Source organism: Anolis sagrei, chromosome 11 (assembly GCF_037176765.1).
Source record: "Anolis sagrei isolate rAnoSag1 chromosome 11, rAnoSag1.mat, whole genome shotgun sequence".
Lineage (NCBI taxonomy): Eukaryota > Metazoa > Chordata > Lepidosauria > Squamata > Dactyloidae > Anolis > Anolis sagrei.
Genome location: NC_090031.1, coordinates 2,473,856 through 2,501,306, shown reverse-complemented (window position 1 = coordinate 2,501,306; position 27,451 = coordinate 2,473,856). Strand labels below are relative to the sequence as shown.

The window sequence follows — 27,451 nt, the reverse complement described above, 5'->3', positions numbered from 1 at the left end:
CCACACATATATACATATACACATACACACATAGATACATATACACAAGCACACACATATATACACTCATATATACATACACATAGATAAACACATAAATATATATATACACACATACATATACGTAACACACATATATACACATGCACAAACATATACACATACACACACACAAACATATGCATATACACATGCAAACCACACATATATACATATACACATACACACATAGATACATATACACAAGCACACACATATATACACTCATATATACATACACATATATAAACACATAAATATATATATACACACATACATATACGTAACACATATATACACATGCACACACATATACACATACACACACAAACATATGCATATACAAATGCAAACCACACATATATACATATACACATACACACATAGATACATATACACAAGCACACACATATATACACTCATATATACATACACATAGATAAACACATAAATACATATATACACACATACATATCATAACACACATATATACACATGCACACACATATACACATACACACACAAACATGCATATACACATGCAAACCACACATATACATATACACATACACACATAGATACATATACACAAGCACACACAAATATACACAAAGACACACACACACACACACATATATATATATATATATATATACACATACACATGCATATACATATATACATACATTGCCCACCTTCATAACTTCTGAAAAGCCTTGCAGCTTAAAAGCCTGGCTTCTTCCTGCCTAAGGGAAACCTTTGTGGGGAGGTGTTCCCTAGCCCAGATTGTTTCATGTCTGGGATTCCTGTTTTCTGAGGCCGCAACAATGCATGGCCAGGGTACAGCTTATACCCTGTATGTATGTATATACTCATACATACATACACACACACACACACATTCATACACACATACATACACGTTTGTGTGTGTGTGTATACAGACACCCATTTTCCCCCTGCATTGTTCATAATGTGTCAGCACACCCTGCAAAGAATGGTACTTATTATCTGCTTTTCTGCCTAATTGTTTGCTTTCGTTTGTCACCTTTTAAGTATGTGCGGTCCCTGTTTCAGATGTTTTAAACCAAAAGGCAGGCCAGCAACTCACTCAAACCAAAGGAGATGCTGCACAAACGAGTAAAACACAACCCATCCCCTTTCCTGGCTTAACTAAGCCGGAATGATATCCCAAACAATAGGAGTCAACTCAACCTGGGCTCATTGGAAACACGTCTGTTGTGTGCCTTGCTAGTGTTTCCTTTTTATCTGTTTACGAGTTACTGATAAAAAAAGTATTATTATTATTATTATTATTATTATTATTATTATTGTCATGTCAGGAGCGACCTGAGAAACTGCAAGTCGCTTCTGGTGTGAGACAATTGGCCGTCTGCAAGGACGTTGCCCAGAGGACACCCAGATGTTTTGATGTTTTTATCATCCTTGTGGGAGGCTTCTCTCATGTCCCCACATGAGGAGCTGGAGCTGATAGAGGGAGCTCATCTGCCTCTCCCTGGATTCGAACCTGCGACCTCTCGACCTTCAGTCCCACTGTGCCACCAGGGGCTCCACACACAACACAACAAGATGTGTCCACAGCAGACACTCTGTTGGCTGTTGTACTTCGGACCCTTCCCAAGTGTCTAGGACTGTGTGATGTATCTGCGAATAATGTGTGTAGATCCCAGTAAGGTGACCTTCTGCAGCTGACAGGTGGTCATTTTGTCAGTGCCGGTTGTGCTTAAGTGCAGGCCAAGTTCTTGAGGCACTGCACTCAGTGTGCCCATCACTACTGGGACCACCTTGACTGACTTGTGGCAGAATCTTTGCAGCTCAATCTTTATTTTGCAGATGATAGGTGGTGATTTTGTCAGCACCGATTGTGCTTAAGTGCAGGCCAAGGTCTTGAGGCACTGCACCCGGTGTGGCCATCACCACTGGGACCACCTTAGTGCCAGAGTCTTTGCAGCTCAATCTTTATTTTGCAGATGATACGTGGTGATTTTGTCAGAGCCGATGGTGCTTAAGTGCAGACCAAGTTATTGAGGCACTGCACCCAGTGTGCCCATCACCACTGGGACCACCTTGACTGGCTTGTACCAGAGTCTTTGCAGCTCAGTCTTTAATTTATTTTGCAGCTGATAGGTGGTGATTTTGTCAGCGCCGATTGTGTTCAAGTGCAGGCCAAGGTCTTGAGGCACTGCACCCAGTGTGCCCATCACCACTGGGACCATCTTGACTGGCTTGTACCAGAGTCTTTGCAGCTCAGTCTTTAATTTATTTTGCAGCTGATAGGTGGTGATTTTGTCAGCGCCGATTGTGTTCAAGTGCAGGCCAAGGTCTTGAGGCACTGCACCCAGTGTGCCCATCACCACTGGGACCATCTTGACTGGCTTGTACCAGAGTCTTTGCAGCTCAGTCTTTAATTTATTTTGCAGCTGATAGGTGGTGATTTTGTCAGCGCCGATTGTGTTCAAGTGCAGGCCAAGGTCTTGAGGCACTGCACCCAGTGTGCCCATCACCACTGGGACCATCTTGACTGGCTTGTACCAGAGTCTTTGCAGCTCAGTCTTTAATTTATTTTGCAGCTGATAGGTGGTGATTTTGTCAGCGCCGATTGTGTTCAAGTGCAGGCCAAGGTCTTGAGGCACTGCACCCAGTGTGCCCATCACCACTGGGACCATCTTGACTGGCTTGTACCAGAGTCTTTGCAGCTCAGTCTTTAATTTATTTTGCAGCTGATAGGTGGTGATTTTGTCAGCGCCGATTGTGTTCAAGTGCAGGCCAAGGTCTTGAGGCACTGCACCCAGTGTGCCCATCACCACTGGGACCATCTTGACTGGCTTGTACCAGAGTCTTTGCAGCTCAGTCTTTAATTTATTTTGCAGCTGATAGGTGGTGATTTTGTCAGCGCCGATTGTGTTCAAGTGCAGGCCAAGGTCTTGAGGCACTGCACCCAGTGTGCCCATCACCACTGGGACCATCTTGACTGGCTTGTACCAGAGTCTTTGCAGCTCAGTCTTTAATTTATTTTGCAGCTGATAGGTGGTGATTTTGTCAGCGCCGATTGTGTTCAAGTGCAGGCCAAGGTCTTGAGGCACTGCACCCAGTGTGCCCATCACCACTGGGACCATCTTGACTGGCTTGTACCAGAGTCTTTGCAGCTCAGTCTTTAATTTATTTTGCAGCTGATAGGTGGTGATTTTGTCAGCGCCGATTGTGTTCAAGTGCAGGCCAAGGTCTTGAGGCACTGCACCCAGTGTGCCCATCACCACTGGGACACCTTGACTGGCTTGTGCCAGAGTCTTTGCAGCTCAATCTTTATTTTGCAGCTGTTAGATTGTGCTTAAGTGCAGGCCAAGGTCTTGAGGCACTGCACCTAGTGTGCCCATCACCACTGGGACCACCTTGACTGGCTTGTGCCAGAGTCTTTGCAGGTCAATCTTTATTTTGCAGCTGTTAGATTGTGCTTAAGTGCAGACCAAGGTCTTGAGGCACTGCACCCGGTGTGCCCATCACCACTGGGACCACCTTGACTGGCTTGTGCCAGAGTCTGTAGCTCCATCTTTAATTTATTTTGCAGCTGATAGGTGGTGATTTTATCAGCACAGATTGTGCTTAAGTGCAGGCCAAGGTCTTGAGGTGCTGCACCCAGTGTGCCCATCACCACTGGGACCACCTTGACTGGCTTGTACCAGAGTCTTTGCAGCTCAGTCTTTAATTTATTTTGCAGCTGATAGGTGGTGATTTTGTCAGCGCCGATTGTGTTTAAGTCCAGGCCAAGGTCTTGAGGCACTGCACCCAGTGTGCCCAGTCGGGCACACACTGACCTTCCCTCGCATAATGTGTTCCTGTACAGACATGCTTGGAAACATTCATTCCACATTTGGGATCCCACGTAGCCTTGTAGTTCTATCCCGGAGGCGTTTGGACCCTATTTAGCCCGGGATGGGATGCTTGGAAGCGTGGTGTGGAGGCGGCTCCGTGGCGGTGTGGGATGGGAAAGCATGAGTGCTTTGCCTGCTTCGTGGGCAGGAGGAGGCAGCAACGAAGTGACCTTCAGCAAATGCTCGCTGGAACATCTGAGCGTTGGCGCAGATCAACAATGTAATTCAAACCTGACTCGATAACGTTGCATCATCTGCGCCTGAGCCATCCTTCCCTTTTCATTAAAAGTGCCTGCCGTGTTCGGGGAAAGAGAACCAGGCAGCTGAATGTTCATCTGTTGAGTTGGGCCGTTTTGTCTCGAATGACGAGAGCACGTTTACGAAAGAGAGAGACTTTCTTTGGATGTCTTGTCTGTGTTGCAATCCAGAGCCTGTTGTGCCTTGGGCTTTTGTGGTTGTGTGGGTTTTAAGCTTCGGCGTCCCATGTTTATAGTATTTTGGGATCCTTCCACTGAAAGCTCCTATTTATTTATTTCTCGTGTCAGGGCAGCCAGTCAAATATATTACATTTCTAACAGAACAAAGCAAACAAACAGAGAAAATACAAAATGTGTGAGTTTGGTAGTTGATTAAATGTCCTTGGACCAGTATCTGTCCCCTTGGAGTGCTTCTGGTGTTGCTGCAAGGAAGTCCTCCCTTGTGCACCATGTGGCAGGGCTCAGGTTGCATTGCAGCAGGTGGTCAGTGCTTTGCTCCTCTCCGCACTCGCATGTCGAGGATTCCACTTTGTAGCCCCATTTCTGAAGGTTGGCTTTGCATCTTGTGGTGACAGAGCGCAGTCTGTTCAGCGCCTTCCAAGTCACCCCGTCTTCTGTGTGCCCAGGAGGAAGCCTCTCATTTGGTATCAGCCATTGGTTGAGGTTCTGCCACTTTTGGACTCTTGCTTGCTGAGTTGTTCCAGCGAGTGTCTCTGTAGATCTTAGAAAACTATGTCTGGATTTAAGTCATTGACGTGCTGGCTGATACCCAAACAGGGGATGAGCTGGAGATGTCTCTGCCTTGGTCCTTTCACTATTGGCTGCCACTTCCAGGTGGATGTCAGGTGGTGCAATACCGTCTAGACAGTGTAGTTTCTCCAGTGGTGTAGGGCGCAGACATCCCGTGATAATGCGGCATGTCTCATTAAGAGCCACATCCACTGTTTTAGTGTGGTGAGATGTGTTCCACACTGGGCATGCATACTCAGCAGCGGAGTAGCACAGAGCAAGGGCAGATGCCTTCACTGTATCTGGTTGTGATCCCCAGGTTGTGCCAGTCAGCTTTCGTATGATATTGTATGATATTGTATGATATTGGAGAGGTCCTGAATGTATCTTGCCTGGTGTGACGTGCCAGGGGTCTCCAAGTATGTGGGATTCAGCCTCGGAAATAAATAATAATAATAATAATAATAATAATAATAATAATAAACTTTATTTGTACCCCGCTACCACCTCCCCAAGGGACTCAGTGCGGCTTACATGAGGCCAAGCCCACAGCACATCAATATTTATTTTATTTATCGTGTCAGGGCAACCAGTCAGTTAACAAAAGCAATAACAGATAATCAATACAAAAAGTTAAAATAAAATAAATAAAACTCAAAAAGAAAAAATACACAATAAGCAAGAAACAAGAAACAATAATAACATAAAGCATTTAAAAACCTATGGCTGGGCCAAATGTAATAATTAAAATTTAATTAAAATGCTGGACATGAACAATGTAAGGTAAACTAGGATAGGGTTTTCAGAGAAAGATGAGGGCGCTCAGACAATCCTAAATCAATATTAAAGTGCATTTGAGGACATATTGCTAAGAGTTTTCCTTATTCTGGGAAGGTGCTCTGGAACAACCACATTTTCAGGCTCCTCCTAAAGACTGCCAGCGTTGGGGCATGCCTGATGTCCTTGGGGAGTGAATTCCAGAGTCAAGGGGCCACCACCGAGAAGGCCCTCTCCCTCATCCCTACCAATCGCGCCTGCTTTCTGTGTGTGGCATGCACACATTCAGCCAGACTTCTCTTCATCTGCTGCATCTCATAATACTTCATTTATATTACACTTTATCTCCTTGGAGGGACTCAGAGCGGATTACAGTATACACATGTGAGGCAAACACTCAGTGAACAACAACATACAATACACAGGCAAAGGTAAAGGCCTCCCCTTTCATCTCCAATGATGCTCAACTCCAGTCATGGGGAGATACTTGCGTTCCATTTTCCCATGCCGAGGAGCCTGTTGTCCATAGAGACCTCTGATCATGTTGCCGACATGTCTGCATGGGGTGCCCTTTTACCGTCCCCCTGAGGTACCTATTGATCTACTCATATTACAACCTTTTGAATTGCTAGGTAGGCAGAAGCTAGGGCTGACTGTCAGGAGTTCACCCCAACTCGCGGCTTTAAATTGACAACCCTCTGGTCAGCAGATTTCCTGCAGCTAGCGATTTAACCCGCTGCGCTACCACGGCGTCTTATCTACTTGCCGCTTATCTGTCTCTCTGCAGTTTCAGTAAAACACTCTCGAACTGTTTCTTCCGTCAAGCGACCTTGATCACAATATTTATTTCTTGTTCCATTTACTTAGTTCCTTAACTATTTATATTCAAGTACGCACAGCACAGACATGGGTCTTGCTTAAATAGCAAGACCCATTTCTGTATTTGCCCAGGAAATGACATCTAGGCTTGTCGCTGTGACGCAGCTGGACAGATCGCTCTTGGTCCACGCTCCATACAAGTGGCCATCCAGCCTCAACAACAACAACAACAACAACAGAGTTAGAAGAGACCACATGGGCCATCTAGCCCAGGCATGGGCCAATTTGGGCCCTCCCTTCAGGTGTTTTGGACCTCAACTCCCACCATTCCTAACAGCCTCAGGCCCCTACCTTTCCCCCCTCAGCCACTTAAGCTTAAGTTGGCTCATACCTTTGCTCTCTTGGAACTGGACACTTTGGTCAATCAGGGGGTCATCTGCATACCCACGTTATGGGAGTTCAAGTTCAAACTTGGAGGAAGTGGCAGAGTTTGTCCTCTTGAGACTGCACACTTCAGACAATGAGGGATCATCTGCATACTCACATTATGGGAGTTGAAATCTAAAACACCTGGAGGGAGGGCCCAAGTTGGCCCATGCCTTCGCAGTCTTGGAACTGGACACTTTGATAAATCAGGGGATCATCTGCATATCCAGGTCATGGGAGTTGAAGTTCAAAACACCTGCATACCCACGTCATGGGAGTTGAAGTCCAAAACACCTGGAGGGAGGGCCCAAGTTGGCCAATGCCTTGGTCCTCTTGGAACTGGACACTCCAGTCAATCAAAGGGTCATCTGCATACCCACGTTGTGGGAGTTGAAGTTCGAAACAACTGAATGGAGGGCCCAAGTTGGCCCATGCCTTTGTCCTCTTGGAACTGGACATTTCAGTCAGACAAGAGATCATCTGCATACCCACGTTGTGGGAGCTGGAGTCCAAAACACCTGGAGGGAGGGCTCAAGTTGGCCCATGTCCTCTTGGGACTGGACACCAGGCAATCAAGGGGTCATCTGCATACCCACATTGTGGGATTGGAAGTACTGGAGGGAGGACCCAAGTTGGCCCATGCCTTTGCTGTCTTGGAACTGGACACTTTGATCAATCAGGGGATCATCTGCATACCCAGGTTATGGGAGTTGAAGTCCAAAACACCAGGAGAATGGGTCCAAGCTGGCCCATGCCTTGGTCCTCTTGGAACTGGACACGTCAGTCTTTGCAGGGGTCATCTGCATACCCATGTTATGGGAGTTGGAGTCCAAAACACCAGGAGAGTGGGCCCAAGTTGGCCCATGACTTTGTCCTCTTGGTACTGGATACTTCAGTCAATCAAAGGATCATCTGCATACCCATGTTATGGGAGCTGGAGTCCAAAACACCTGGAGAGAGGGCCCAAGTTGGCCCATGCTTTTGCTGTCTTGGAACTGGGCACTACAGTCAATCAAGGGGTCATTTGCATACCCACGTTATGGGAGTTCAAGTCCCAGAATAGGAAACTCCGAGCACTGTGTCCCAATGCACTATACCAGAGATTTAAGATTGTCTTCATACCGCACCTATTGCCAAATGCTCCCATTTCACCTGTCCAGCAGTTTTTAAAATTTTTAATTATTACATTTGGCTTGGCCATAGTTTTTAATTGCGTCATGGTGTTATTGTTTAATGTCTATTGTTATCAGTTAATGTTTATTGCTTTGTTTTAGGAGTTTATTTATTGTTGTATTTGTTATGCTGTTGTTTTGCTGTTGTATTTGGCCTCGGCCTCTGTAAGCCACACCGAGTCCTTTGGGAGATGTTAGTGGGATATAAATACAGGTTAATAATAATAATAATAATAATAATAATAATAATAAACACCTGGAAGGAGGGCCCAAGTTGGCCCTCTTGGAAGTGGACACTTCAGTCAATCAAGGGGTCATCTGCATACCCACATTGTGGGAGTTCAAGTCCAAAACATCTGGAAGGAGGGCCCAAGTTGGCCCATTCCTTGGTCCTCTTGGAAGTGGACACTTCAGTCAATCAAGTGGTCATCTGCATATCCATGTTACGGGAGTTGGAGTCCAAAACACCTGGAGGGAGGGCCCAAGTTGGCCCATGCCTTGGTCCTCTTGGGACTGGATACTTCAGTCCATCAAGGGGTCATCTGCATACCCACGTTGTGGGAGTTCAAGTCCAAAACACCTGGAGGGAGGGCCCGAGTTGTAGCCCAACTCCCTTCTGCCATGCAGTTAACCCTTCAATGACTGTGCTAGCTGACACATGTCTGGAGGAATGATTTTTTTTCTTGCCTGTAGCGGTGGCGCAGTGGGTTAAAGCACTGAGCTGCTGAGCTTGTTGATCGAAAGGTCGCAGGTTCGATTCCGGGGAGCGGCGTGAGCTTCCGCTGTCAGCCCTAGCTTCTGCCAACCTAGCAGTTTGGAAACATGCAAATGTGAGTAGATCAATAGGTACCACTCCGGCGGGAAGGTAACAATGCTCCATGCAGTCATGCCGGCCACATGACCTTGGGGGTGACTACGGACAACGCTGGCTCTTCGGCTTAGAAATGGAGATGAGCACCACACCCCAGAGTCAGACATGACTGGACTTAATGTCAGGGGACTACCTTTTACTAGCTTAACTACCATATGTCAGCGTGATGGTCCAGCTGGAAACTGTGGTGCCTTCCAGCGCTGCTCTATCCTCCAGGATGATGGCGAAATTGAGTTTTGCCTTGGTTGTTAGTAAATGGAGTCATGGGTTGCCTTCTGCTTCCCATCCTTCCTTGCAACTGCTCCTGACCTTCCTTCCCTTTTGCAGGAAGAGGTGGAAAGACCTCTGTTGCAAAGCTGCAACAGATATGGAAGGCCTTCGAATCGCAGTGCGGAATTGCTCCAAATTCTAAACGGTCCGGCCTTCGGGCTTCCTAGCAACCGTTAAAAACAATATAAAAATACAGCATGTCAGAAAGCAGTCCAATTAACACCTACCCGCACAACACGTAAAAATAGAAGCCTCCAGCTGGAGATCGTAGCAGCAGAGATAAGAGCATAAACACATGGGATTTTATTATTCCAAGCCTTTGAGATAACTGTGTTTTGCTGTTTGCCGGAGGGCGAGATGCAACAGAACCAACTTTGGCCCTCCAGGTGTTTTGGACTCCAACTCCCACCATTCCTGACAGCCTCAGGCCTCTTCTTTTTCTCCCTCAGCCGCTTAAGCGGCTGAGGGAGAAAAAGAAGAGGCCTGAGGCTGTCAGGAATGGTGGGAGTTGGAGTCCAAAACACCTGGAGGGAAGGCCCATGTTGGCCCGTGCCTACATTAAAGTGTTGTCTGTGTAACAGAGCTAGGACGACAATGGCTTTATAAGCAAGCCTCACAGGTGGGTCGGGTGGCCCTGCCCTTATTGCGCATGGGTGTCCCCGCCAACCATCTGCCGCCAGCCGTCCCACAAGAGGATTAGTACTGCTTTCAGGGCTTGACCCAGATATATCTAAGTCGTAGTGAGAAGTGTGTGTTTTCATCAGGCGGATCTCACAGAAGCCCAGTGATCCCCCCCCACAAACCGGAAAATAAATAGTAAACAAAGCCATTAGGTGTTTGGAGTAATTGCCAGCATACACAGGGGAGGATGTGGCTAGTATTTTCCCCACCTAACGTTGCTTTTGCACCTAAAACTGGGGAAAGGAAGGGGCCTGAGACTGTTTGGAATGATGGGTGTTGGAGTCCAAAACACCTGGAGGGAGGGTCCAAGCTGGCCCAGCCCTTGGTCCTCTTGGAACTAGACACGTCAGTCAATCAAGGGGTCATCTGCATACCCATATTATGGGAGTTGGAGTCCAAAACACCTGGAGGGAGAGCCCAAGCTGTCCCATGCCTTGGTCCTCTTGGAACTGGACTCGTCAGTCCATCAAGAGATCGTCTGCATACCCACATTTCGGGAGTTGGAATCCAAAACACCTGGAGGGGGGCCCAGGTTGGCCCATGCGTTTGTCCTCTTGGAACTGGACACTTCAGTCAATCAAGGGATCATCTGCATACCTACGTTATGGGAGTTGGAGTCCAAAACACCTGGAGGGAGGGTCCAAGTTGTCCCAGGCCTTGGTCCTCTTGGAACTGGACATGTCAGTCCATCAAGAGATCATCTGCATACCCATGTTATGGGAGTTGGAGTCCAAAAACACCTAGAGGGAGGATCCAAGCTGGCCCAGGTCTTGGTCCTCTTGGAACTGGACACTTCAGTCAATCAAGGGGTCATCTGCATACCCATGTTGCGAGAGTTGGAGTCCAAAACCCCTGGAGGGAGGGCCCAAGTTGGCCCAGGCCTTTGTCCTCTTGGAACTGGAGACTTCAGTCAATCAAGGGGTCATCTCCATACCCACATTGTGGGAGATGGAGTCCAAAACACATGGAGAGAGGGCCCAATTTGGCTCATGCCTTGGTCCTCTTGGAACTGGACACTTGAGTCCATCAAGGGATCATCTGCATACCCACATTGTGGGAGTTGGAGTCCAAAACACCTGGAAGGAAGGACCAAGTTGGCCCATGCCTTTGTCCTCTTGGAAATGGACTCATCAGTCCATCAAGGGATCATCTGCATACCCATGTTGTGGGAGTTGAAATCCAAAACACCTGGAAGGAGGGCCCAAGTTGGCCCATGCCTTTGTCCTCTTGGAACTGGACTCGTTAGTCCATCAAGAGATCGTCTGCATACCCACATTGTGGGAGTTGGAATCCAAAACACCTGGAAGGAGGGCCCAAGTTGGCCCATGCCTTTGTCCTCTTGGAAATGGACACTTTGGTCAAACAAGGGATCATCTGCATACCCACATTGTGGGAGTTGGAGTCCAAAACACCTGGAGGGAGGGCCCAAGTTGGCCCAGTCCTGCACTAACCTGACCAAAATATCAGCCTGTTGTGGAATGGTTTTGTTTTCTTTTTGCAAGGCCAGTGATGAGCTGGCATTTCAGACCAGACCTTGGTTTCTCTGATTTGCATTTCCTTCCGTCGCAGGATAACATTTTGGAAGAGAACACATCTATTTCAAGCTTCTTGCTTGGTGGGCGATCTCGGTTGCGGAATGTGAGTCTCTTCCGCGTCTTCCGCTTCTGTGCCTCGTCAGACACACCCGCCGCACCTTGTCTTCTCCTTTGCTCTGCGTTTCCCTTTAATTGTCTATGTGGCGGATACCCTCCATTTTTGAACCTGACTCAGGCCAGCTTTTGAATGCACTTCCCCTGTAATTTTCTTTCTTTCTCTAAAGGCAGGAGTTGGGCAGGAAAAAAGAAATACCACACGCAGGCACAACCTCAAATTTACGGTCCCATCAGGAGCTCATTCCTAGGCTTCTGCTTCAAAAGAGTGGCATGACTCCACTTGCTCACCAGCAAAAACAGCAGCAAAGTCCTCCTGGGAAAGCTTGCCGCTTTGGAGTAAGTCGGTCATGTAAGTTAGACTCCAGATCCTAGATCTGGACGAGACCTCCAAAGGCCACCCAGTCTGGCCTCCTTGTGCCAGGCAGGAAAAGGACAATCCAAGCACTCCTGGCAGAGGGCCAGCCCTAATAATGATGATGATGATGATGATGATGATGATGATGATGATGATGATGATGGAAGAGATCTCCAAGGGCCACCCAGTCCAGCCTCCTTGTGCCAGGCAGGAAAAGCACAATCCAAGTACTCCCGGCAGAGGGCCAGCCCTAATAATAACAATAATAATAATAATGCTGGAAGAGACCTCCAAAGGCCACCCAGTCCAGTCTCCTTGTGCCAGGCAGGGAAAGCACAATCGAAGCACTCCCGGCAGAGGGCCAGCCCTAATAATAATAATAATAATAATAATAATAATAATAATAATAATGATGGAAGAGACCTCCAAGGGCCACCCAGTCCAGCCTCCTTGTGCCAGGCAGGAAAAGCACAATCGAAGCACTCCCGGCAGAGGGCCAGCCCTAATAATAATAATAATAATAATAATAATAATAATAATAATGCTGGAAGAGACCTCCAAAGGCCACCCAGTCCAGTCTCCTTGTGCCAGGCAGGGAAAGCACAATCGAAGCACTCCCGGCAGAGGGCCAGCCCTAATAATAATAATAATAATAATAATAATAATAATAATGATGGAAGAGACCTCCAAGGGCCACCCAGTCCAGCCTCCTTGTGCCAGGCAGGAAAAGCACAATCCAAGCACTCCCAGCAGAGGGCCAGCCCTAATAATAACAATAGTAATAATAATGCTGGAAGAGACCTCCAAAGGCCACCCAGTCGAGCCTCCTTGTGCCACGCAGGAAAAGCACAATCTAAGCACTCCCAACAGAGGGCCAGCCCTAATAATAATAATAATAATAATAATGCTGAAAGAGACCTCCAAAGGCCACCCAGTCCAGCCTCCTTGTGCCAGGCAGGAAAAGCACAATCCAAGCACTCCCGGCAGAGGGCCAGCCCTAATAATAATAATAATAATAATAATAAAGCTGGAAGAGACCTCCAAGGGCCACCCAGTCCAGCCTCCTCGTGCCAGGCAGGAAAAGCACAATCAAAGCACTCCTGGCAAAGGGCCAGCCCTAATAATAATAATAATAATAATAATAATAATAATATTGCTGGAAGAGACCACCCAGTCCAGCCTCCTTGTGCCAGGCAGGAAAAGCACAATCGAAACACTCCCGGCAAAGAGCAGCCCTAATAATAATAATAATAATAATAATAATAATAATAATAATAATAATATTGCTGGAAGAGACCTCCAAAGACCACCCAGTCCAGCCTCCTTGTGCCAGGCAGGAAAAACACAATCGAAGCACTCCCAACAGAGGGCCAGCCCTAATAATAATAATAAAGATGGAAGAGACCTCCAAGGGCCACCCAGTCCAGCCTCCTTGTGCCAGGCAAGAAAAGCACAATCGAAGCACTCCCAGCAGAGGGCCAGCCCTAATAATAATAATAATAATAATAATAATAATAATAATAATGCTGGAGGAGACCTCCGAAGGCCACCCAGTCCAGCCTCCTTGTGCCAGGCAGGAAAAGCACAATCCAAGCACTCCCGGCAGAGGGCCACCCAGAGAAAGAGGCTCCACTTTACTCCTAGGCAGTACATGCCACTCCTGAACAGCCCTGCCATCTGGAAGTTCTTCCTCATTCTTTTTCCCGGCAATTCGAACCCATGGCTCCGCTGTGTCCCGTCCTCCAGGGCAGCAGAAGACATGCCTTCACCTGTTGGCTCATATTCAGCATGTGGCCTCCCAAGGCTCCCCATTCCCTGTCACTTGGGCTGTTTTCAAGCCAGGCGTCACACGTCCTATACCTGTGCATTTCACTTCCAAGGCCTAAGTGTCGTGCCATAAATTCCTTTACCTCTGTTGACGAACCCAGAGGGTGCTCACCAAATGCTTCCTCTTCATCCTGGAAAGAAGTGACAAGTGGAGTGCCACAAGCAGGGTTCCCCCCTGGGCCCGGTCCTGTTCAACATCTTTATTAATGACTTAGATGAAGGGCTAGAAGGCAGGATCATCAAGTTTGCAGGCGACACCAAATTGGGAGGGAGAGCCAATAGTCCAGAGGACAGGAGCAGAATTCAAAGGGATCTTGACAGATTAGAGAGAGGATGCGCCAAAACTAACAAAATGAAGTTCAACAGTGACAAATGCAAGAGACTCCACTTTGGCAGGAAAAACGAAATGCAAAGATACAGAATGGGGAACAATGCCTGGCTCGAGAGCAGTACGTGTGAAAAAGATCTTGGAGTCCTCGTGGACAAGAAGTTAAACATGAGCCAGGAATGTGATGTGGCGGCAAAAAAAGCCAATGAGATTTTGTCCTGCATCAATAGGAGTCTAGTGTCTAGATCTAGGGAAGTCATGCTCTCCATGCTCTATTCTGTCTTGGTTAGACCACACCTGGAATATTGTGTCCAATTCTGGGCCCCACAATTCAAGAGAGATATTGACTCTAAGCTGGAATGTGTCCAGAGGAGGACGACTAAAATGATCAAGGGTCTGGAGAATAAGCCCTATGAGGAGCGGCTTAAGGAGCTGGGCATGTTTAGCCTGAAGAAGAGAAGGCTGAGAGAGACATGATAGCCATGTATAAATATGTGAGAGGAAGCCACAGGGAGGAGGAGGGAGCAATCTTCCTTTCTGCTTCCCTGGAGACTAGGACGCAATGGAACAATGGCTTCAAACTACAAGAGAGGAGATTCCATCTGAACATGAGGAAGAACTTCCTGACTGTGAGAGCCGTTCAGCAGTGGAACTCTCTGCCCCGGAGTGTGGTGGAGGCTCCTTCTTTGGAAGCTTTGAAGCAGAGGCTGGATGGCCATCTGTCAGGGGTGCTTTGAATGCAATATTCCTGCTTCTTGGCAGAATGGGGTTGGACTGGATGATGGCCCAACTCTTCCAACTCTTTGATTCTAGGATTCTTTTGTTAGCTTTGGCCCATCAGCTCTTATCTGCAAAGATCCTGACGTTTGCCTGGAGTGTGAGCAATCCCAATTTGGTCCCACTTGCGGAGTTGGTTGGCATGCCTTCTGTTCCGTCACATGAGCAATTGATCAAGATGCCGGCCCATCAGAAATTAAACCTTGAAGTCTGTTGGCGGTTAATGCACTTTGTAAAAGTCTCAGACTGAGCAGTGAAAGCTTGCCTCACGTCCCAGTGGTGTGCAGTGCAGAACGGGGTGAGCATGAAAGCCAGGCATGAGCAAACTTTGGCCCTCTGTTTTATGTGGGTACAAGGAAGCGTGCCCAGAACCCCGGTGGGTCTGTATTCCTCTCCTCCTGCCTGCAAACATGTGCCTGCTCTTTCCCTCCTGCCTCCGTGCTTGCTTAGAATGAAAAGCACGCTTGACCACTGCCTTTCTGCTCAGATAAGCACATAGCTTAGCAGCTCACTGTTTATTATAGTTACAATTTACAACTACTTAGGGTTAGTAAGGTAAAGGTGTTCCCCTGACATGAAGTCCAGTCGTGTCCGACTCTGGGACTTTGGTGCTCATGTCTATTTCTAAGCCAAAGAGCTGGCGTTGTCCACAGACACCTCCAAGGTCATGTGGCCATAGGCATAACTGGAGCACCATTACCTTCCCACTGGAGCAGTATCTATTGATCTGTATTTGCATGTATTCGAAATGCTAGGTTGGTAGAAGCTGGGGCTAACAGTGGGAGCTCACCCCGCTCCCAGGATTTGAACCTGCGACCTTTTGGTTAACAAGGTCAGCAGCTCAGTGGTTTAACCCACTGCACCACCGGGGGCTCCTTACAACTACTTGCAAGCTCACAAAATGACCGTCATCATGGCAGGGGGTCAGTGGTCAAAGAGAAAAAACACCTTGTAGTATGCTGGTTGGAGCACCCGGTAGCGCAGTGGGTTAAACCCCTGAAGACCAACAGGTCGCAGGTTCGAATCCGGGGAGAGGTGGATGAGCTCCCTCTATCAGCTCCAGCTCCTCATGCGAGGACATGAGAGAAGCCTCCCACAAGGATGATAAAAAAAAATCAAATCATTCAGGTGTCCCCTGAGCAATGTCCTTGCAGACGGCCAGTTCTCTCACACCAGAAGCAACTTACAGTTTCTCAAGTCGCTCCTGACATGACAGAAAAAAAGTATGCTGGTTTATAGCCCAACGCTTATCAGTGGTCGACACCTCAGGTATTACTGCTAGCCTGCAGCGGTTTGACTCTGCCTTCTGGACCAGGCATGGGCAAAGTGAATAGGCAAGGGCTGGAAGCAAAGGGCATTCAGGCTTGCCATAACAAAGCCCTTTTTCTTCCTCGCGACACTGGTTCTGTGCGCTTGCATAATGCCAGCGGGGAGAGAGAGAGAGAGAGTCAGAGAGAGAGCGGCTTTGAATTATTGAAGCCCTGCCTTATCTCGTGCCTTCCCTTCTTGCGCTCTTCCCTCCTGCGAGGCTTTTAAGGAACCCTCGCTCGCGGCGGCAGAACTCTGGATTCCAGGTCACCCCAACCCCGTCTGCGTCCCATCCTCTCCAAATCATGCGCTGGGCTTAACTGTCTGAAGGACAGCCTGTCAGATAGTGGCCGCCCAGGCGGTGTGGTTTGCCATAGCCTTGTCTTGCTCTCATCCCATTGCCCTCCTCTGCCCTCGACCCATTTGGTTAGACGTCCTGCGACCGGCCGGAGCCACTCATCCCATTGTCTCTCCCCTTCTGTTCCTTTCCACCCAACTTATTAAAACATTATTATTATTATTATTATTATTATTATTATTATTATTATTTGCAGTATTCATATTCCACCCTTCTCACCCCGCAGGGGACTCAGGACGGATCACAATGCACATATACATGGCAAACATTCAATGTCATAGACCGCATTGAGTGGTCATAGACCGTAAACCGCATTGAGTCGCCTGTTTGGGCTGAAAAATGCAGTATAGAAATAAAGCAAATAATAAATAAATAAATAAATAAATAAATAAATAGACACGCAACATATAGAGACAGATACACAGAGGCTACTTAACATTCCAGCTTTTTCACGAGGGTATTGTGGCCACCAGGGGAGCTGTCGCTTCGCCATCCATCTGTGGCACTGATGAAGTACTTCCTCATTCTTTGCATACTTGCTGGAGATTTTTATGGCGTCGTAAATTAGCAAGATGGGTGGATGGAATCCTTGAAGTGACTGGACTGACCTTGAAGGAGCTGGGGGTGGTGACGGCTGACAGGGAGCTCTGGCGTGGACTGGTCCATGAGGTCATGAAGAGTCGGAAACAACCGAACGAATGAACATACACAAATTAGCCTCCCGCATAGGTAGCTAGGTAGTCCTCTGACATTAAGTCCAGTCATGTCTGACTCTGGGGTGTGGTGCTCATCTCCATTTCTAAGCCAAAGAGCCAGCGTTGTCCGTAGACACCTCCAAGGTCATGTGGCATGGAGTGCCATTACCTTCCCGCCGGAGCGGTACCTATTGATCTGCTCACATTTGCATGTTTTCGAACTGCTAGGTTGGCAGAAGCTAGGGCTGACAGCGGAAGCTCACGCCGCTCTCCGGAATCGAACCTGTGACCTTTCGATCAACAAGCTCAGCAGCTCAGTGCTTTAACCCACTGCGCCACTGGGGGCTCCTCCTCCCCGCATAAGTGGTACCTAAATTTCCTACTTGACAGATGCAGCTGACTTTCCGGCTGCAAAGGTCGACAGCAAGCTACACAAATTGGTCGGAAGCTCACTCTGACCCAGGCTGGCTTCGAACTCATGACCTTTTGGTCAGTGGTGATCTTAATGCAGCTGACTCCCAGCCAGCTGCAGCACAGTCCCGTTGCGCCACGTTTATGGACGGCCACTCCACCTTCAGTCCTCCGTGTCTGCTTCCTCCTTTTGGCATATTTGAGCAACCTGCTATCAGGGCTTTCCACATTGCGATTCTTTATTCAGAAGGATGTGCATCATTTAGTACCCTTTCATTAGAATTGGGATGTGTCGTCGAAGGCTTTCATGGCCAGAATCGCTAGGTTGCTGTGAGTTTTCAGGGTTGTGTGGCCATGTCCCAGCAGCATGCTCTCCTGATATTTCGCCTGCATTTCTGGCTAATAGCATCTTCAGGGATTCAGTGGAGTGTCCAGGGAGGGAAGAAGAACCTTTGTCTGTTTGAAGCAAATGTGAATGTTGCCATAAGCAAGCTTGAATAGTATTGAGTAGCCTTGCCGCAGCAAAGACAATCAGGGAGGGTCTCTGCATAGAGGTAGCCTGGCTGTTGTTGCCAGAGGGCGCCCCTAGTTTGGCTCTTGATTGTTTGCTGTCTAGAGTTGTCCTGTTTCTGAGTGGTGATCCTTATTTACTTTCTGGGTTCTGGTGTTTTTTTTTAATACTGGGAGCCAGATTGTGTTCATTTTCATAGTTTCTTCCTTTCTGTTGAAGTTGTCCACCTGCTTCTTGTGGATTTCCGTGGCTTTTCTGTGTCATCTGATATAATGGTTGTCCAATGTTCCAGTATTTCTATCTTCTCAAACAATAATATTCTATGTATTGTCGAAGGCTTTCATGGCTGGAATCACTGGGTTGTTGTAGGTTTTTTCAGCCTGTATGGCCATGTTCTAGAGGCATTCTCTCCTGACGTTTCGCCTGCATCTATGGCAAGCATCCTCAGACATAGTGAGGTCTGTTGGAACTAGGGAAAAGGGTTTATATATCTGTGGAATGACCAGGGTGGGAGAAAGAACTTTTGTCTGTTGGAGCTAGGTGTGAAAATGTTTCAACCGACCACCTTGATGAGCATTGGATGGCCTGGCAGTGCCTGGGGCAATCTTTTGTTGAGAGGTGATTAGATGTCCCAGATTGTTTCCTCTCTGCTGTTTTGTTGTAATTTTAGAGGTTTTTTTTAAAAAATACTGGTAGCCAGATTGTGTTCATTTTCATGGTTTCCTCCTTTCTGTTGAAATTGTCCACATGCTTGGTAGACTTTGCAGTTGCAAGGCTACTCAACGATAATCAAGCTGGCTAATTGCAACATTCACACTTGCTTTAACAGGCAAGGGTTCTTTCTCCCACCCATGCCTGATAGATAGATAGATAGATAGATAGATAGATAGATAGATAGATAGATGATAGAAGTATCAAGTATTTGTTGTGTTTGTTATAAAAAAGCAAAAAAGCAAAAAAGGTGCGCCAGCTGCGCCCATACCTTGGGAAGTCTGACTTGGCCACAGTAGTCCATGCTCTGGTTACATCCCATTTAGACTACTGCAACGCTCTCTACGTGGGGTTGCCATGATTCTAACAGGAGCGGATCGCAGGGAGCATACAACCCCCCTGTTGCGCCAACTCCACTGGCTACCGATCTGCTACCGGGCTGAATTCAAAGTGCTGGCGTTGGCCTTTAAAGCTCTAAACGGTTCCGGCCCAAGCTACCTATCTGACCGCATCTCTGCCTATGAACCCACCAGGAGTTTGAGATCTTCCGGGGAGACCCTGCTCTCGATCCCGCCTGCTTCTCAAGCTCGGCTGGCGGGGACGAGAGATAGGGCCTTCTCGGTGGTGGCTCCTCGGCTGTGGAACGCCCTTCCTACGGACATTAGACTAGCACCATCTCTAATGGTATTCCGCAAAAAGGTGAAGACCTGGATGTTTGTGCAGGCGTTTGAGTAATTTAGTGCAATCTGGTAATGGAACATAGGAATGGAACAATGGACGACGAACCTGGACTACGCTTGGATGATGAGAAGATTGGGTACGGTTGTTTTTGGTAATAATTGTGCATTGTAATGGCTTATTGGTAATTTATGGATAATGTGTTAAGTCAATTGTTCTATGTTGTATGGAACCACTGCTGTTTCTACTGTTTTTACTGTTTGTGAACCGCCGTGAGTCGCCTTCGGGCTTGAGATACAGCGGTATAGAAGCAAAGTAAATACATAAATAAATAAATAAAAGACAACAATGTAACCTAGTGAATTCTTATCTGGCAAATCCTGAATCCTGGTGAGATATGGCATCTCCCTCGGCTTCTCCCCTTTGCGTCAGTGGCGCCTGTAAACAAAGCAACACGGTTGTATTATTCCTTTATTATTGTTGTCATTATTAATATTGTTGTTGTTGTTATTTCCGCAGGGAAGAGGTCCAGGAGAACTGTGTTCGCTGGAAGAAGAAATTCACCTTTGTCTGCAAGATGAGTGCCAACCCGGCCACGGGCCTCCTGGACCCCTGCGTCTGCCGCGTCTCGGTCCGCAAGGTGAGCCAGCGCTCCTCTTGGCAGAAACCCACCCAGGAAAGGTTCTCTTCCTGGATCAAAGGTCTTAATTCTGCAGTCCTGACTTTGAAAATCGTTGCTCTGCTCCAGAAACTGCGTATTTGTAACACAAACTAGGTTGTATTGTTGAGACTCGGTGATGAGATAGTCGTTGAAAAGCTATAGCAAAATGTGCCATTGCAGGATGATGTCCCTCCTGCGAAAACAAAGTATTTGCAGTTTGATCAACTTTCCCCAAGTGTTTTTATAACAGAACCAATTAAGAAATACTGATACTGATTACCCAGGAACAAAAACCATAATGTGACATAGGTAAAGGTAAAGGTAGTCCCCTGACATTAAGTCCAGTCATAGAATCATAGAATCCTAGAGTTGGAAGAGACCTCCTGGGCCATCATCCAGTCCAACCCCATTCTGCCAAGAAGCAGGAATATTGCATTCAAATCACCCCTGACAGATGGCCATCCAGCCTCTGTTTCAAAGCTTCCAAAGAAGGAGCCTCCACCACACTCCAGGGCAGAGAGTTCCACTGCTGAACGGCTCTCACAGTCAGGAAGTTCTTCCTAATGTTCAGATGGAATCTCCTCTCTTGCAGTTTGAAGCCATTGTTCCATTGCGTCCTAGTCTCCAGGGAAGCAGAAAACAAGCTTGCTCCCTCCTCCTCCCTGTGGCTTCCTCTCACATATTTATACATGGCTCTCATCATCTCTCCTCTCAGCCTTCTCTTCTTCAGGCTAAACATGCCCAGTTCCCTAAGCCGCTCCTCATAGGGCTTGTTCTCCAGACCCTTGATCATTTTAGTCGCCCTCCTCTGGACACATTCCAGCTTGTCAAGATCTCCCTTCAATTGTGGTGCCCAGAATTGGACACAATATTCCAGATGTGGTCTAACGAAAGCAGAATAGAGGGGTAGCATGACTTCCCTAGATCTAGACACTAGGCTCCTCTTGATGCAGGCCAAAATCCCATTGGCTTTTTTTGCCGCCACATCACATTGTTGGCTCATGTTTAACTTGTTGTCCACGAGGACTCCAAGATCTTTTTCACACACTGTCTGGAGTCATGTCATGTCTGGAGTGTGGTGCTCATCTCCATTTCTAAGCCGAAGAGCCAGCGTTGTCCATAGACACCTCCAAGGTCATGTGGCCAGCATGACCGCATGGAGCGCCGTTACCTTCCCGCCGGAGCGGTACCTATTGATCTACTCACATTTGCATGTTTTCGAACTGCTAGGTTGGCAGAAGATAGAGCTGACAGCGGAAGCTCACGCCGCTCCCCAGAATCGAACCTGTGACCTTTCGATCAACAAGCTCAGCAGCTCAGTGCTTTAACCCACTGCGCCACCGCAGTAATATAATACAATACAATATAATATGCTTTAGCAGAATGTCCCTCCTGTGAAGACAAAGTATTTGCAGTTTGATCAACTCTCCCCATGTTTTTATAACAGAACCAATTAAGAAATACTGATACTGATTACCCAGGAACAAAAACCATAATGTGATATAATTTTATGTATTATAATTATATAATAATACTGTGTAATATAATTAAAATAATACAAATAATATAATATAATACAATATAATATGCTTTAGCAGATTGTCCCTCCTGTGAAGACAAAGTGTTTGCAGTTTGATCAACTCTCCCCAAGGGTTTTTATAATAGAACCAGTTAGGAAATATTGACATTGATCACCCAGGAACAAAAAGCATAATGTGACATAATGTAATGCATTATAATTAAATATTAATACTGTGTAACGTAATTTAAATAATGTAAATAATACTAATATAATATAATATGCTATCGCAGGATGTCCCTCCTGTGAAGACAACGTGTTTGCAGTTTAATCAACTCTCCCCATGTTTTTATAACAGAACCAATTAAGAAATACTGATACTGATTACCCAGGAACAAAAACCATAATGTGACATAATGTTATGTATTATAGTTATATAATAACACTGTGTAATATAATTCAAATAATATAATTAATATAATATAATATAATATGCTATAGCTGAAATATAATAATAATAATAATAATAATAATAATAATATGCTATAGCAGAAGGGACATCCTGCTATAGCATATTATAATTGTACTATTTTAATTATATTATACAGTATTATTATATAACTATAATACATTACATCATGTCACATTATGATTTTTGTTCCTGGGTGATCAATATTCGTTCTATTATAAAAACAAGGAAATACTTTGTCTTCCCTCCTGCGAAGACAAAGTATTTGCAGTTTGATCAACTTTCCCCAAGTGTTTTTATAATAGAACCAGTTAGGAAATATTGATATTGATTACCCAGGAACAAAAACCATAATGTGACATAATGTTATGTATTATAATTAAATATTAATACTGTGTAACATAATTTAAATAATGTAAATAATACTAATATAATATAATATAATATGCTATAGCAGGATGTCCCTTCTGTAAAGACAAAGCATTTGCAGTTTGATCAACTCTCCCCATGTTTTTATAACAGAACCAATTAAGAAATAATGATATTGATCACCCAGGAACAAAAATCATAATGTGATGTAATGTATTTTGATTATATAATAATATTGTGTAATATAATTCAAATAATACATATAATATAATATAATATAATATGCTATAGCTGAAATATAATAATAATAATAATAATAATAATAATAATAATAATAATATGCTATAGCAGGATGTCCCTCCTGTGAAGACAACGTGTTTGCAGTTTAATCAACTTTCCCCTTGTTTTTATAATAGAACAAATTAGGAAATACTGATATTGATCACCCAGGAACAAAAACCATAATGTGACATAATGTAATATATTGTGATTATTTAATAATACTGTGTAAAATATTTAAAATAATACAAATAATATAGGTTCTTGTGGGTTTTTTCGGGCTACAGAGCCATGTTCTAGAGGCATTTCTCCTGAAGTTTCGCCTGCATCTATGGCAAGCATCCTCAGAGGTAGGGAGGATGCTTGCCATAGATGCAGGCGAAACGTCAGGAGAAATGCCTCTAGAACATGGCTCTGTAGCCTGAAAAAACCCACAAGAACCTAGTGATTCCAGCCATGAAAGCCTTCGACAATACAAATAATATAATATAATACAGCAGGATGTCCCTCCTGTAAAGACAACGTGTTTGCAGTTTGATCAACTTTCCCCATGTTTTTATAATAGAACCAATATTGATCACCCATGAACAAAAATCATAATGTGACCTGATGTAATGTATTATAGTTATATAATAATACTATATAATATAATTAAAATAGTACAATTATAATAATGTGACATGATGTAATGTATTATAGTTATATAATAATAGTGTATAATGTAATTAAAATATACAATTATAATACTGTAATATGCTATAGCAGGATGTCCCTGCTGTAAATTATAATATTATAATATGCTATAGCAGGATGTCCCTCCTGTGAAGACAAAGCGTTTGCAGTTTGATCAACTTTCCCTATGTTTTTATAATAGAACCAATTTATTTATTTATCGTGTCATCAGCAACCATTGTATTACAATTCTATCAGAGCAAAAACAAACACAGAGATTAGAAAGAAAAAGAAAAAAAGGAAAAAAAAAACCACACAGATTTTGCAAATTTGGTATTTGGTTAAATGTCCTTTGACCAGTATCTGGCCACTTGGGGTGTCTCTGGTGTGCCTGTGAGAAGGTCCTCCATCGTGCATGTGGCAGGGCTCAGGGTGCATCGCAGCAGGTGGTCAGTGGTTTGCTCTTCTCCGCACTCGCATGCCGAGGATTCCACCCTGTAGCCCCATTTCTTGAGGTTGGCTCTGCATCTTGTGGTGCCCGAGCGCAGTCTGTTCAGCGCCTTCCAAGTTGCCCAATCTTCTGAGTGCCCAGGGGGGAGTCTCTTATCTGGTATCACCCATGAATTGAGGTGCTGGGTTTGGGCCTGCCACTTTTGGACTCTCGCTTGCTGGGGTGTTCCAGCGAGTGTCTCTGTAGATCTAAGAAAACTATGTCTGGATTTAAGTCGACGTGCTGGCTGATACCCAAACAGGGGATGAGCTGGAGATGTCTCTGCCTTGGTCCTTTCACTATTGGCTGCTACTTCCCGGCGGATGTCAGGTGGTGCAATACCGGCTAAGCAGTGTAATTTCTCCAGTGGTGTGGGGCGCAGGCACCCTGTGATAATGCGGCAATAGAACCAATTAGAAAACACAGATATGGACAAACCATAGTGTGCCAGAGTGTAATAGGGATTCAGACCTAGCAAATGCAAATACAACAGATGTGTGTAATGTGCTTGAAAACACCTAATCGACACCGGAGCTCAGTGGACATGGTCTTGCCTCGCCCTGGGCAAAGTCTCTTTTCCAGAGATGCTAAGCAAGCCTATCTTGGAAACAATGAGCCGATGCCCAGCCTTGCCCATTCCTGGACTGAATAGGCCAGTGTGTCCACGGAGCCCTCCTTGAACGCCCACCATTGTTTTCTGAGCAGAGCGGCCTTTCTCTGAACTGACGCCTTCTTTCTCTTCTTCTTGTGGCAGGAACTGAAAGGAGGGAAAACCTATTCCAAGGTAAGGAACACGAAAAGCCAGGCCTGTCCTTTGCGCCCATTGCCATAACGTCACATTAAGCTTGGCATATGTTCTCGGCAGTGCATTCTGGGGGCGGCGCAGTACAAAGCGGGCCTTAAGATGTTTGTGTGGCATGCATCGGAGTGTGTTTTTCCACACGGTTGACCGAGTGTTTTCTGTGACCTTGGTTATGCAATGACTCCGGGAGGGTTAACCCTCTCCTTGCCAGGAAGACAGTCCTTGTTTCCTTCCCTGCGAGGAGTGGGCGTCTCCCTTCCTGAAGTTTAGCCGCTGCCAATTTCGACCGCCCGGTGCACTTATTAATTAATTATTTATTTACAGCTTTTCTATTCCGCCCTTCTCCTCACCCCACAGGGGACTCAGGGCGGATTACAGTGTACACATATATGGCAAACATTCAAGGCCAATTTTGGACATACAAACATATACAGACATAGACAGAGGCTATTTAACTTGGGAGCTGTCGCTTTCATCGTCCATCTGCGATGCTGATGAAGCACTTCCGCATTCCCCGCATGCTTCCCCGCTGGAATGCTTTGCTGGTCTTCTTTATAGGCTCATAAGTCAGTTAATTTAGCCTCCCCACACTTTAAGGTGGGACCTAATTTTCCTACTTGACAGATGCAACTGTCTTTCGGGCTGCAAAGGTCGACAACAGGCTACACAATTGGTTGAAAACCCACTCCAACCCGGGCTGGCTTCGAACTCATGACCTTTTGGTCAGAGTGATCTTAATGCAGCTGACACTCAGCCAGATGCGCCACAATCCCAGTGTCTCTCCTTTGTCATGTCTTGCTACGAGACACTGAGCTTTCTTCCCAAATGTCTTGGCTTCACAGCTGGGTTTTGCGGATCTGAATCTGGCAGAGTTTGCCGGCTCCGGTTTCACCGTCCGATGCTGCTTGCTGGAGGGCTACGACACCAAGAACACGCGGCAGGACAACTCCATCCTGAAGGTAATGGCGCAAGGCTATTATTATTATTATTATTATTATTATTATTATTATTATTATTAAATCACTCTTCTGGTTGTTGTTGTATTATTATTATTATTATTATTATTATTATTATTATTATTATTATTTGGAACACAACAAGATGAGTCCACAGCACACAAGATCATTCTTCTGGTTGTATTATTATTATTATTATTATTATTATTATTATTATTATTAATTTTACTGACATAAAAACACATTATGTCAGAGCAAAAGAGATATATATGCTGGATTTTGTATGGATTTCATAATAATAATAATAATAATTATTATTATTATTATTATTATTGTCATGTCAGGAGCGACCTGAGAAACTGCAAGTCGCTTCTGGTGTGAGAGAATTGGCCATCTACAAGGACATTGCCGAGGGGACACCCGGATGATTTGATGTTTTTATCATCCTTGTGGGAGGCTTCGTGTCCCTGCATGAGGAGCTGGAGCTGATAGAGGGAACTCATCCGCCTCTCCCCAGATTCGAACTTGTGACCTGTCGGGATATCAGCAATATTTTTCTATATTATTATTATTATTATTATTATTACTATTACTATACCTTATTATATATTATTATAGGAGACCCTGGTGGCGCAATGGGTTAAATCCTTGTGCTGTAAGGACTGAAGACCGACAGGTCGAAGGTTCAAATCCGGGTAGAGTGCAGATGAGCTCCCTCTGTCAGCTCCAGCTCCCCATGCAGGGACATGAGAGAAGCCTCCCTCCCACAAGAATGGTCAAACATCAAAACATCCAGGCAACATCCCTAGGGCAACGTCCTTGCAGGTGGCCAATTCTCTCACACTAGAAGTAACTTGTAGTTTCTCAAGTCCCTCCTGACATGAATATGAATATCTATCTATTTATCTGTAATGTTTGTTTCTAGGATTAACATAACTCAAAAACCACTGGGCGAATTGACACGAAATTTGGACACAAGACACTTATCAGGCAGCAAGTGACTTTCACTCATAAAAATACTGAAAAACACAGCAGAAGAGACTTAAAAAGCCAAAAAAAAAATTAAAACTACATTACATCACATGTGCAAAACCACATAAATGCACATATACACAAATACATACACACATATTTATTTATTTATTTATTTATTTATATACGGCATTTATATGCCACCCTTCTCACCCTGAAGGGGACTCAGAGCAGCTTACAATTTATATTTTCATACAATTATTATATTATTAGCATTTATTTATTTATTATTTTGTTTATTTAGAAGTTTTATATACCGGTCTTCTCACCTCGAACGAGGGACTCAGGCCAAGTTCACAACATGTGTTCAAATACAATAATATAAAAAAAACAACACAGTGCATCATCATTACAGGTTAAAATCTAAGTACAGTAAAAATATCATAGCATAGTACAATATCAGTATTATATATTACTATATTGCACTATACTATTATATTGTAATATTATTAGCAATATTACATGTAATGCAAATTTATAATTATAATATTGTACTATTATATTGTATTACATTATAATATTATAAATATTGTATGTATATACAATATACTATATTATATTATATTATTAGCAAAGACAAGATGGAAATGTCTTCTGCTTATTTATTTATCGTGTCATCAGCAACCATTGTATTACAATTCTAACAGAGCAAAACAAACA

The 27,451-nt window shown here is 45.1% G+C and overlaps 1 protein-coding gene across 2 annotated transcripts in view; it reads left to right on the top strand.

Annotated features, from left to right (window-relative positions):
* The window catches only part of EEIG1 (estrogen-induced osteoclastogenesis regulator 1), a 66,444-nt gene that overhangs the window by 27,497 nt on the left and 11,496 nt on the right, over nt 1-27,451 (top strand). For both annotated transcript variants that reach the window (XM_067471771.1, XM_067471770.1), the window contains exons 3-5: nt 20,062-20,182; nt 24,756-24,785; nt 25,646-25,762. In XM_067471771.1, coding sequence (XP_067327872.1) covers nt 20,062-20,182; nt 24,756-24,785; nt 25,646-25,762 — 268 coding nt within the window. The remainder of the gene's footprint in view (nt 1-20,061; nt 20,183-24,755; nt 24,786-25,645; nt 25,763-27,451) is intronic.